The sequence below is a fragment of the Nelumbo nucifera genome, chromosome 2, assembly GCF_055504915.1.
Source record: "Nelumbo nucifera cultivar China Antique chromosome 2, China Antique-T2T, whole genome shotgun sequence".
Lineage (NCBI taxonomy): Eukaryota > Viridiplantae > Streptophyta > Magnoliopsida > Proteales > Nelumbonaceae > Nelumbo > Nelumbo nucifera.
The window spans coordinates 58655667-58669599 of record NC_142650.1 but is presented as its reverse complement, the minus strand read 5'-3'; the positions used below and the strand labels follow the sequence as shown (position 1 = coordinate 58669599).

At 42.0% G+C, this 13933-nt stretch overlaps 1 protein-coding gene across 1 annotated transcript; it reads right to left on the bottom strand.

Annotated features, from left to right (window-relative positions):
• Positions 1 to 1507: 1507 nt before the first annotated feature.
• On the bottom strand, positions 1508 to 3841 carry LOC104590748 (GDSL-like lipase/acylhydrolase superfamily protein). Its single transcript, XM_010249492.3, has 5 exons — positions 3520 to 3841; positions 3267 to 3397; positions 2966 to 3199; positions 2610 to 2865; positions 1508 to 2218 (listed from the first exon to the last, which is right to left on the bottom strand). The coding sequence occupies exons 1-5, from the start codon at positions 3758 to 3760 to the stop codon at positions 2025 to 2027; spliced, it is 1056 nt and encodes a 351-aa protein (XP_010247794.1). The 5' UTR covers positions 3761 to 3841; the 3' UTR covers positions 1508 to 2024.
• Positions 3842 to 13933: the final 10092 nt, after the last annotated feature.

Here is a 13933-nt window from a genome sequence, read left to right as displayed (position 1 = left end):
TTCTCCTCTCTTTTACTTGTAGGAATAAAATATTACTGTATTAAGTTAAAAAAAATTGTATAAAATCTGGAATTTTTTGTTCTTGGCAAAGACTTGAAACAACTTTGCGAGAAAAGGTAAAGTCGTTGCAAGTGTTTGTGACAAAGAGTTTGGGCTCTGTTGCAAGGGTTTTGGTGTTTGTGACAGAGAGCTTAGGCTTTGTTTCATCTACTTGAGAAAGAAGATGATGAACAATGTGTTTTACTTCCAAGGGTTATTTTGATATTTTCAAAAGTTTTAAATCACACATGAGGTCACGAAATATACATAACTAACAGTCCATTAACAGCAAGTACTAGATTGTCGCGTTTTAAAAGTTTGAGTACTGAATTATCGCATTTTAAAGTTCGAAAACTAAATCGTCACTCAAGCTAAAGTACAAGATACTGATTGGGAATTTTCCCAAACTTAAACTGATAGGTTCTATTTGTTTGCGGTGCAAATCTGAGCCAAGTAAAAAATTTGCGCCTAGTTCAATGTGTGTATAATAAGAAATAAATAAAACAACAAATAGTTTTAAGTATTTCTGTTGAGTTTTTGTGGTTTTTAAATGTTGAACAAATAGGACAAGTATTGAGTTTGAGTTGAAATAGACTTGGTTCATCGACAAGCTTGAGCTGGAATCCAGCCGAATTCAAGTTAGTATTTTCTAGTTCAAATTGAATTCGAGCCCAAAAGGCCAAATTCAAGTATGTTTAAGTATGGTTCAAAGTATTGATACGCCTTGATATCTCGAGAAGGGTGTTTGACACTTTGAACCTTGTGCGTCCTATCTTTTTAGTTTTTTTTAGGATGTTATTGTATTCATAGGAGGGTTCATTTTAAGTAATTTAATTATTAAAAATTGTTTTTGAAAATACCTTAAGAAAGATGTATCAATACCCCGAAGATACAATATGAATACAACGAGCTTGATGTAGGGCATCTTTTATTGATACTTAGAACCTTGAATCTAATATTTAGCTCAACTCATATTGTATCCATCTCTACCTCATACAAAATTTGTACCTTTTATTTCATTTGTCATTTGAATTGGATGACAATGTAAATTTTGCATCTCAAAAATTGATGCTACCCCACCTTCTTCCCACCCAATTTAAAAAAAAAAATGACTTGGGAATGGGATTGTTTTGGCCATCGGTTTTTGGGTTAACGGTCCGACCATCTGGTTTAAACAGACGGCCGGTTTTGACAGCAAAATTAAAAAAAAAATAAAAAATAATTAAAAAATAAAAAAGTCAAAAACCGTTGAACAGGACAGGTTGACGGTTCGACCACCCGGGTCAACAATTTGTTGACTTTTTCAGTGGTTTTTGACCAGATTCTAGGTTTTGGGTAAAACGGAACCGGTTGCCCGGACAGTTCCCGAGCCGAACGGTTGAACCATCCAGGTTAATGACGGTTCAAAAACGTTGCTCCCACCTTAATCCTCTCTCTAGAGTTCACATTAGTTTTAGCAACGTCCCCATTAGGTGAAAAGTAAATTATCCATTTGAGAGATGGGTATTATTTATCTGGGTAAATGACACCAAGAGAAAGGAAAAAAAAAAAAAACTTAAACTAAAATGTAAATGATCACTCTCTAACACTCCTCCCTAAAAAAAAGATTAATTTTTTCTTTAAAAAATCTGTAAGACTCATTTTGGGGCAATTTTTCCCAAATCCTATTTCTTCTACTCCCTATCTCATTTTCTTGTTCAACTTGACCCCTAAAAAAAATCCTGGCTCCGCCACTGTTCATAGAAAAGCTGTTTTGAATAAAAAACCGGTGCAAAAAAGCACTTATCCAAACACTAAAAAAGTTTCTCAAAAGGTGGCTTTTCAAGTGGCATATTTACATGAAAAAGCAATCCCAAACACGGCCTTAACATGGTTAGACATTCGCATGACATCATGATGACACTCAGTTGATGTATATTCACTTCGAGGTGAATTACAACCATAGAAAGAAGGCAAAGACATCCTCAAATGTTACTGGTTTTTATTTAGGAGATGAGAGAGATGCCCTGAACCAGGAGTTCATCAGCTAATATCTTGTTTGCAGCCTCAGATGGATGAAATCCATCCCAGAACACATACTCTGTAGCATTAGTACATGTCCCAATTGATAGAGAGTTGCAAAGCAGAGATGTCTCTATTGTCCCCGTTCCACAACAAGCCTTTCTTGCCTCCAGGAATCCTGTTGCACAAACGAATGTCATGGCCTCATAGGGCTTGGGATTAAAGAGAGTTCAAGGAGATTGAATGAATGAAGATGACCATTCTCATTAGTTATTTGTCTAAAGTTTCAGTTGGGACCCATCCAATGGTGGGTCTCAATTTTTGAATCATGGGATGGGTACCCCCTGTGTTCCCAGGGTCCAGAGGCCAGACCCAGTCCATCTATTTATCTCCAAATCTCCCATTAAATCTCTTGACTTTGGTCAACAAATCAAAGGCCCAGAGTGCAATGAGGTAGTGGACCCCATCATTTTGATAGGGCCTTCAGCTTCAAGGCATCTTCACATAACGGTTTGTACTTCTATCTGTAACATGCCTAGTCTTGTAGAGAAGTTTCTTCAGGCACATACCATTATCAGCAGGCTTGTTGATGAGATCCAGCAAAGGCTGGTAGATGTCAAAGACAACAAGTTTGAGACCAGAAAGCCTCTTCTTCAATCCTTGAGCTGTGGTTTTTAGCTTGTTATTGAATGACACAGCATCTCCGTTTAGCCTCTCCACACACTTGTTGCTCCCAAGACCAAAAAGAGTGATAGATGCCGGCAAACATCCGATCGGTGGCAGCGTCGTCACTCCGATCCTCCTCGCTCCCAACCCATATAGATTCTATAGCAAAATGTGACACTCATTAGCATACAGGAAGAGCTAGTGTAGAGCTGTATACTATACATGCTCAGAATCCAGTATAGTTAGTGTGAAAGAAGACCTGAATGAATGCAGAGAAGTATTGCATGAGTAGGGCTGAGAACTGATCAGGAGTGTAGACTCCATAGAGAAGAGGATTAATGTAGTAGTTCTGAACAAAATCGCTGCTCCCAGCACTAACAAGGTAGATAGCATCAGAGAAGATGGAGGCAGCATTGGATCTCCCTGCAATCTTTACTACTTTTTTCTGGTATTCCCTGTAGTACTCCAGTTGCTGGGTCAATGGAATGGCATCCTGCAAAGTAATAAATTCCAACAGATTACCATCTGTTAATGAGAGAGAGAGAGAGAGAGAGAATTACATATAATTGTGCTGTCCTGTCATAATAACCAGAAGCAGCTGAAGCAAAGTTGGCTCCTATTAAGAGGTTACTCCCCGTGGCCTCCTGGCTAAGGTAAGCAGGTTGGTATGTAGTGAAGCCAAGGGTCTCAGCTGAGCTCAGAGGCATTAAAGCAACACAAACCCATTACCCCATTAGAGAAAATTAAGAGAAGAAAATGAAGTTTTACCAGAAAGAAGAAAACAATTAATGGTTCTTGAGATTTTTTTTTTACCAGCAAAGTCGGTAGCCAGCTTTCCATTACAAAACCTCCCTGTTGCTCTCTGGGTGGTGAAGTCTCTTCCATAAGGAGGGAAGTTTGCCTTTACAAGAGTAAGGAGGTTATTATTGTTGCCCACATCAACAACAGAGTCTCCAAAGATGCACAATGCAGGAACAAGAGGCTGCCCATGAGCCACAGAGAACATCAAAACAAGAAAAAGGAAGGAACCCAAGAGAGAACTGGAGAACCCCATTTTCTGTTAGCTTCTCCTTCTACAGAAAAAGAAAGTAGTTAGTACAAGAAAGAGAATTATCTAGTGAGTGAGTGTGAGGAGTTGGTGATAGGGAGGCATTTAAGAAGACTAAGATTGTTAGTGGTGATCAAAGTGCAATGACTAGTGCTGAGGATGTAGGGCCCCAAATAACCTCTCATTTCCAGCTAAGTGACATGTTTGGCACCCCCTAAAAGCTAGTGATATCTCACCTTTAGGTGTCCAAAAAAATATTTATATTTTATCCACCTTTTAGGGAGTCTGTTTGAAGAGATGATGAGTGATTAGTTGAAGATAAGATGTCAAGAAAATATTAGAAATAGATTTCTAGATCTCCTCTGTATCTCTCTCTGATCGGTAGTGTTTGTCATAAAAGAAAAATATCTTAAACTCAGACTACCTTTAGTCTTTGTCTACTTTTTGAAAGAGCATGGTAATTAAGCAGTGATGATAGCATCAATTACTGTTACTCTTGCTTTTAACTGAGCTTCATATTCTTATTGCATAACCTCCTTAGTTCAGACTGCTGCCCTGATAACCATCAGAGATGTTCCGAGGAGAAAACTACTGTGCATAAGCAGTTAAGCACTCGTATCTCCTTCCTTATTTCTTGTCTGAACCTCTTAAATATGTAATGAGTTACTGTGATTTCTTGTTCCTCTAACCAAATGGGATTTGGTGGGGCCTTCAATATCCTAAAGGCTTGAAGCCTTGAACTTCTCTACTGGCAAATGAATGAATGATGTTGCCTTCCCCCTAACTCCGAGTTAACTTTGGTTGGGATGAGTAAAAGTGGGGTATTTCAGGCAAGGGACTGTCTCCTAGGTCTGGTCCCACAGGTGGCAGGACCTGTAGATGGGCCTGGGCCACTGGGTCACCCATTATCATTGGGTTTTCCATGTGTGAAGGATCAGGAATCAAGATCACAACCCACTGGGCCCTATGTAATTGATAATACATGCCAAATATCATCATGACTAGATGAGTCTGGAGGAAAATATTATGAAGTGCAATCAATTTGTTCCAACTTTCAACAATTGAGGAGGATGTGAAAATGTTATATGCAACTATGACTTTGAGATTTTAACAAAAGTAATAAGGGAGAATGACTGTTCAGCACACCCTAAGAATTTTTAACCCCACAGTACAGTTGGGGTAGGTCCCAGCTCAGAATTGATGCCAATACATGAGCGGGTATTAGTGTTTTAGGGTGAAAGTGTTTGTTATTTTGAATTGTATAAGGTTGCAGTAAAATGCAAAGTTCTGCAATGTGGTGCATTGTATTTTACTGAAGTTTTAATATCGGCTGCCAACCTGACATTCCAAGACCCTTTCATTGGTAGCTGTCGAATTGTAGCTATGAAACACTTAGCTTTTATTGAGCTCCAGACTGTTCTACCTCCATAGTCAATTCATTGCCACAGTTGTGATAGAAAATGTCTTGGACTTTGAGGCACATAACATGGCCATAGATAAGATGGGGCACCACCCCCATAGTTGTAGCAATTACAAATTTTTGGTCCATGAGGTTATTCTCTAAGCGGTTTTAGCAATGCCTTTTCCTTAGAGGCGTTTTCTTAGTGCTGCAAAAGTATGCTGTTTTTTCAGGTCTTTTATTTGGTACCATTGCTGTTTTTGCCACACAGCCATGTCAGCATACTGTTGCTAGTAACAGTAGAAAAAGGGTGTTTTCTCATACCACATTTTAATTTCCCGATTTCAAGGCGTAGTCTAAGAAAACGCTTTTCAGAAAAATGGCTAACCAAACAGCAGACACTTTCCCCCCAAAAAAAAACAACGGATTTCTGATGTGGTACCGCGTTTTGAATAGACGGTATTGATGCCAAACACCTACTTATCCACCAATAAAAAGAGGATTTTTTCCTTTTTAAAAAGGAACAAAATGAATTCCAGTTAACAGGGTTAATGGATGAATAGTAGTAAGAACACAAAGCTCAGGCTCACTGATGTTCATATTATTATTAGCAGGGTTAATGGGTGTATACTGAATAGTAGTAAGAATGCAAAGCTCAGGCTCACTGATGTTCATATTATTATTAGCAGGGTTAATGGGTGTATACTGAATAGTAGTAAGAATGCAAAGCTCAGGCTCACTGATCATATTCTCTGCCAAGTGATCAACTAAACTATGCATCTCACTTTTGCTACAACAGTGTCTTAGTGTAAGGCTAAAACTGAAAATCAAAGCCTTGGGTTTATTTCTGTGGCCTCACCAAGGTCACTTCATCTGATTCAAGGTGGGGCCATAGTGTTGTAGCAAATGTGGTTTGCTGAAATAGTGGGTCATCAGTGTCTCTTCGTGGTTTACACATGTATATACCGTAATGGGACACCTGTCACAGGCTGAATGAAAGTACAGCAAAAAGAAATTGGCTTCGGGGGTTCACTCACACCGTTTGTACAGTCCTTTTCAACTTTGGGAATATCTCCCCATATAAAAATATACAAATATGAAGATATTGTCAATGCACAATTATAAAAGGCTATATGAACGGTGTAAATGCCGTCTTCTGAGCACTGAAGCCGATCTCCACAACTATGCAATAAATCTGGGTACACACCAACAGTGGCTGTGGCTACTAATTGCAACGGTAGGTAAGTTACCAAGTGCATAAAGAATCTGAATCTGCTCCTCACACCAATCTTACAGCACATTGCAGCCGTGCATTGGGAATATTTCCTCACGGCTGCAAGTGCTTTGAGGTTGGTGTGAAAACGATGGAATAAATTTCTTTTATAAGTGGGCCTGGCATCATGGGCTTTAATTAAATTAATATCACTACCACCACCACCACCATTACTCCCAACTCCCAAAAGTTGTTTTTATTGCATTTGCTTCAATTCATTCTCTTTCTTTCTTTATTAAGACCAAAAGATACAATGCCTCTCCAAACGCTTAGCACATTTTCCACTCGTGGATGTTAGAATGATGGCACCTTCCCTGTTCCAAGCATGGTTTTTAAAACTGGACCGGATGGTCGGATCGAAAAAACCGGGAATCGGTTAGGTGATTGGTTTTATTTTTTTTCCAAAATTAGAATTTTGTAAAAAAACATTGATTTGGTCAACAAACCACTGGCCCAGGTGGTTGAATTGTTCAACGGTTTTGACTGTTTTTTATTTTTTTTATTTTTTTTGTCAAAATAAGCCATCCATTCGGTTTGAATGGTTGGACCATTCGACTCGGAAACCAGACCCCTGACCGATTCATTGTCCGATTCAATTTCAAAAACCCTGATTCCAAGTATGGACAATATTGGGTTTCCAAATTTGAAGAGTTTCAACTACATCAAATTCGGGTTCAGGCTACCACTTTTCCACTAATGGATCATGAATGGCATCTTCCACCTACAAGCAATAAGTGTAAAACTGAGAATCGAATTCCTTGAGCTCAGTTTGGAAGGAGTACAAATACAAACGTTAGAGTGCAAAACTTTGTATTTTATATTATTTTGTATGTATCTATACTGTATATATTTGTATTTATACTCTTTCTAAACTGAGCCATGGTTTCAAGAGTTTCAATTACATCAGGCTAGAGTTTGGGCTCAGGCGCATTCATAATTTAACAAAATTTCAGCCCAACCTTAGGAAGGCGACAATTAAGTGACAATTTTCATAAAATATATACATCAATATCATCTATTAAAATAATTAGTTTAATATAAGCCTTAGACTTGTGGCAGAAAAAAGGCAGTTCCCATTTGGTTTGTAGGAACAGGGGTTTGGAATCGCATTCCAGTTTCAACTGTTTGATTAATGGAATTGGAATCCTATTCCCACTTCTGGAGAATGGTATTTTCTTATTTGAGGGAGTGGCCGTTCCCTCACCCTCCTTGAAATGAAATTCAATTCCAACTAAATCTAGCTTCCATTCCAATTCTTGTCTGAATTAAACACATTATGGGAATAATAGACTATTCCAATTCTGATTTTGACTACAAATTAAACAGACCCGTAATGCACATTAACTACAACAAGGAGGAAGAATTCAATCATCATAAAAGAACAAAAAGAAAAATTGTACTTTTTTCGTGGGTGGTAGGTAAAATACCTTTTCAAACTGATCGTTAATTAAAAATAAAAAAAAACAGAAAAGTATGGACAGGTCAAATGTAGATTTCTGAATTCCACTGCAAACTTATAAGTATTTAAAATGTCAAAAACCCCTATTCTGTACACTAATGCCCACCCATGAATTGGCATCAATTCGGAGCTGATACCTATCCTAATTGTACTTTGGGCCTAAAAATTCTGACCCTGGGCTTAACCATCATTCTCCCAATAAAAAATTGGCATTTTAGCCAGTTAGAAGCCCACACATCCCAACCCTAAAGCCTCAGCCTACAACCCACAAGAACCTACTGGAGAAGATAAAGACCAAATAATCCATTGGGTCAGTCTAGGCCAGGTTGTGTACGTCAATTCCTCTTATTGCTTTTCAATCCCTTTAGAATTTTATGGTATTTTTGAATTATTAAAAACAAAACAAGTGAATATGAGATTTTTCTTCTTTCTTTGGGGCTGCACAACGGGCAGGGAGGGGGAGATCCTATCATTTGAACCACCGTTAATTGGTAATATGGGGCTATTTAAGCTCACCTACAACCAATCAAACTCACCATCTCACCCAAGTTAATAAATTGAATACAACGTGGGCATCTCTTTAAACCAGCCCATGCACATACGGGTCTATTTTAAAATCAAACCTCCTCCTTAGTCCTCTCATTTCTTACACATGTGGTTAGTTATTTTTAAATTAAATCATTAAAAATAGAAGAAGTCAAAATAAAAAACCCTTTCAGGTCTTAATTGTCTTTAATAAAATCCATTCATTACTCAAACAAAATCCATCTTAATTGTTTTTAATAAAATTCATTATTACTCTCGCTAATAAGATCATTCTCCCTCTCTCTCTCTCAAATATTGGTCAATGTTTGTAACATTTTCTCTCATCCCATTAAATTCCAATCTAATTTATATATTAAATCAAGATTATCCAAGAATAGTTTTTTTGTTAATTTTCTTTTATTATAAATGCTATAAACTTCACTGTTAAAATGACAATAATGGCCTTGGGTGCTCATGAAATGAAATTTAATGATATGTGGCAATCTTGGGCGCTCACAAATCATAAAGAATCTTTATTAACTTTCATGCTTTCTAACAAATACAAGTTAAATAAGAAACTGAGAGGTTGGTTGAAATTGAAACTAAAAGTCATAGAATATAGAAAATCTTACATGTTTACCATAATAAGCAAAACATTTACAGTCTTACCCTTCACTCTAATATACTCTCTTGACATAAATTCTAATAAAAAAAGGCTTTTAATGTTTGATAAAATAGATGGTGATGGAGGAAGATTTGGCCCGACCTCCACCCAACACGTGGAAACAACCGAGGGTGACCTGGCAGGAGCGATAGCTCGGCATGGCAGTGCGCTCAAGGCGCGAGCTCCGAGAGGAGGAACCAGTGGTCCGAGCTCCCTAAAAGGAGCCCGAACTCTCCCTTTGACCCCGAGCCTTACGAGGAGCGCAAATGGCAACAACTCGAACTGGCCCACCCCAGGGCAGTTCGGGCCACACTTTTATCCGAACTCAAGACTTCACCTCGCACACCACTCCGGCACTTTGTCTCCAGGCCGTCGAATTGAACAACCGTACCTGACACCAAAGGAGTCCGTATCCTGAGGCGGCGCGCCTGACTGACTTAGGATCTGACGCTTGACAACCGCACTTCAACGACCACCTGCCACCGCCACCTCCAGTTACAGAGACGGCTCCGACAAAGAGAGCAGTGGCGGTTGTCTGCCCCAACAGAAGTGATGACACCTGAACTGGTAGAAGTGCAGAGGTAATGATACTCGACCTGACAGGAGCTTGGGAGTGAGTGCGCGAAGTGGTTATAAAAGGCCCTCTTCCCCCCAAGAATGGAGGTATGTGATAACTTTGCGTCATCTGGTTTTTTGTCTTGCCTTTGAGAAAATACTAACTTGAGCTTCGTAGCACTCTCACCGGGTTCCTCCCCGGAGACTACTCGCTTTCTTCCCCGTTTCAGGCACCTTTTGCTCCAGTCAGAGGCAAGATCGTTGACAGCTAGGACCGACCGGATTGCGCTCCATCAGTTGGCACCGTCTGTGGGAACGCTTCTAAAAGCCTCCCTCTAAAACTTTCATAGCACCTTTTTTCCAAGAAACCCCAACACCCATGGCTTCTTCCAGCAATGCCGGACGTAGCACGGAGATGAACGCCACCGAGGAACAACTTCAAGTCACTGTGGTGTGCATCAGACAATTCACCATCCCCCTTTCGGTGGATGGGATCCCCAGCCTAAATGTGCCATGAACAGTGGCGCCCGTGAATCTTCTCGCCATAAATGTCACCCTTCCTCCCTCTGTTGGAACAACCTTTGTTGAACCAACCATTGTTCCCCTGGCAACTAGCCAGAACCAGCTTGATGACCTGGTGCATGGCATGCGGGCCATCCAAGCCCAAATGCAGCAGCTTCAACAACATCAAATCTACCAGCAGCAGATGCTACACCATGTATCCCAATACCACTACCAGCAGCAGTTCCCCCAACTGCCTCAAAGTTAGCCGCAGCTCCCACCTCGGCACCCCGCCGTTAGGCGAGCCAAGCCCTCCCCTCAAGGCGGGCGCCCCCACCGGGAGGCTTCCCAAGCTCGGGCCTCCCAGGCTCGGAGCCCATCTAGAAGCCAGGCCTCATCCCCTGGCAGGAGAGAGAGAGAGACTACCCCTGCCTTGCCACGCGCCGGTGGACCAGGAACCCGATCCATCAAGTCAGCATCACCTCGGCGCTCTCAAGACGGGCCTCTGCACACTGAAAACCGGTTCAGCGCCTTAGCCGCGGACTACCTCTAGCAGTCCAGGCCCATCGAGCTCGGGAACACCGAGGCAAGCAGTGCCAACGCCGAACCTTCCAAGCAGTAGAGGCGTCGCCGGCAAAGCCGCCGAACTGCAACCTGCGTCCTGCCCGAGCTCCGAGGTAAAGAAGCGAGCTCAAACGAGGTAAAGACTGCCCCTATCCTCTCAGTTCCTTCCCCCCTGTCATCAGAACTCCTTGCGGTTCCTATGCCCGGAGACTTCAAACTCCCCCCACTCGACAAGTATGATGGGTCCTTTGACCCCAACGACCACGTCGATGCCTTCCATTCCCAGATGCACGTGGCTAGGGCCAGCGAGTCCTGTATGTGCATAGCCTTCACTACCACCTTCAGAGGAGTGGCTCGCACCTGGTACAAGAACCTGGCCCCCGGGTCAATAAGGAGCTAGGCCCAGTTTGTGCAAGTCTTCACCGCGCACTTCGTCACCAGCAAGCGGTGCCCCCGAACCGAGGAGAGCCTCCTCGGCATGGTCCAGAAGGAAGGGGAGCCCATCTGCAGCTACATCAAACAGTTTAACGACGCATGCCTACAGATCCCACACCTGGACCCTGCAATTCAGATTGCGGCGACCAAGATGGGGGTGACACACAAGGAGTTCAAGTGGCACATAGTGACCAACCAGCCCGCTGAAAGAATGGTAGGATCCATCTAATGGACGCCATAAAGGTTGCGGAATGGGTGGGGCGAATTTCAAAAATTTCCTACCTTCTCCCAACTGGGAATCATATTCCCTGAATTTAGAATACAATATTCAAGGATCTACTTGAACCCTAATCAAACCAGATCTGTACCAAAAGATAAATGGGAGGATTATACCTGATCCGGAGAAGCAGTATCTCCCAAAGTTGGTGTTCACGCCCAAAGAATGCTCCAAGATCTGTCCCTGCTGAAGATGACACAGGTGTGGATGGAACAGAACCAGCAGGGTGCGTCCTACACACTGGATCCTTCACAAGAATCCCCTGGATGTACTAAACACTGAATTCTTTCAGTCTTTCTTGCAAGACTGATGTCAAGAACTGGTTTCTTGACTTTCTTTTCTGCAAAGATCAAATCTTGCAACAATGCAGATGGCGGCGGCAGGAGGAGATTTCCAGAAACGAAAAGGCTGAACTGTTTTCTTTTCTGGAGAGAATGAGATCTAATCTCAATTCGCAGGAACCTTTCTTGCTTACCAGAACCTCTTGGATCGAAATCTGATTTCCCTCTCTTGGTTCATTCGAAAATCTCCTCTCTTTTCTTCTTGATTAAGAAATCTCCTAATTAGGAGTTATCCCAATCCAAATCAGTATTTGGATAGGGGATAATCTTAATCCCTTTCCCAGATAGAGTTAGCTTACTCCTGATCTTATCAGGAGGTTACCAGATTCAAATCTGATTTGAATTTGGTCTCTAAGAGTGGATAAGGCTAAGAGCCCAATCCTTTTTGCTAACTTCAATCTCAAATTCGCCCCATTGATGGGTGATCATATCAGCCCACTTCGAAATGGGCTTTTGGCCCATTAAGTATTCAGTGTTTAATTAGTTTCCAATCTGCTGCCCAGTTGGGCTTCTTTGTATGGCGTGGGACCCAAGCATTGATCTACACACCAGCCACATGGGTTCGGCCCAGCCTTTAATACAAGGCCCAGCCAAATTCACTGAAAATCTCAATGAACCCCTTGAGTCCATCGTATGAACCCTATGGGCCCAACACTTACATTAAGTGGTCCCTGGGCCAAGCCATCTTATAAAAACCCAGGGACTGTGGGCAGGTGCAAGATTAGCCCATCAGGTATTATCCTAAATGGTCTTACACTTAACCTCTCAGCCCTTAATGATCAAGCACTGCCCGACAAGAGAGGACCTCTCCCTCGGCTGCAAGGAACAGTGCCGCACTCTCCTCTCACATGGATCCCGGGAATTAAAACCATTTGCAAACATTTTGAAACCGCACATATATATGTAAATATATTAATTTTGCAAAAACAAAATTCCAACGATTGAAATCAACTGCCGGCAGTTTGGTTTCCATCAGAGAGAGTGCATTCCCGATCATTACCCTTTGTCCGACAAAGTGGCTGATTCTGTCACTATGACCACCCACTCAGATGAATTCTCAAACTGCCCCAACATACCCAGGTTTTGATCCCCACTAAGGATCTCACTGATTGGCATATCAAAGGCAGGCTGATCCAGCACCTAGTGAAGTGTCATAATCGAGTCTAGGGGTCAGGTGTAACTTTCCAGTTTTGCCCATCTATCTCCAAGGTCCAGGGCAAGACTGGAAATCTGGTCCGGTTCAAGGATTCAAGTAATCCCATGCTGTATGTGCCTCGGGTCTTACCCTGATGGCTGAGACAGGCCATCCCAACACTTGGTGGCACACCAGTATCAGCCTTGGCAGGATAAATCTCCCCAGACTTATCCAACGGCTGTGAACATTTAAAACTAACATGAGTCTCTACAAATGTCCAGTTTTAGGGTTTTACACAGAATTAAACCAAACAACATGAATCAAACATGCACTTTATTTATTTCCACTAAATAACAAAAGTACATCAAAATGATTGAAGCTAAGGGCATACAAAACTGTCTAACAGCTCCCACTTGCACTTAGGTCCAATCTGGTACAAGCCGGAGTCCCATACTTTCCACGTGTTTCTCAAACACCTTCTGTGTCAGTGGCTTGGTCAATGGGTCTGCCACATTATCCGCTGATGCTACCTTTTGAATTAGGACGTCCCCTCTACCAGCGATCTCCCGCAGTACATGGTACTTCCTCTCGATGTGCTTTGACTTCGAGTGGTCCCGAGGCTCTTTAGCCTGGGCGATCGCTCCATTGTTGTCACACAACAACGGGATGGGTGATGTGCTGGATGGAATCGCTCCCAATTCGTGTATGAATTTCTTCATCCACACGGCTTCCTTGGCAGCTTCACTTGCGGCAATGTACTCGGCCTCGGTTGTGGAGTCTGCAGTGGACCCCTGTTTGCTGCTTTTCCAGCAAACAGCACACGATCCTATCGTGAAAACATACCCAGATGTAGACTTTCTATCATCTGGATCCGACTGGAAATCGGCATCGGTATACCCTAGAACTTGCAGTGAACTACCATCGAATACCAGACAAAACTCTTTCGTCCTTCGAAGGTATTTGAGTATGTTCTTCACAGCAGTCCAATGCTCCTGTCCTGGGTTTGCCTGGAATCTGCTTACCACACTCACCGCCTGAGCTATGTCCGGGC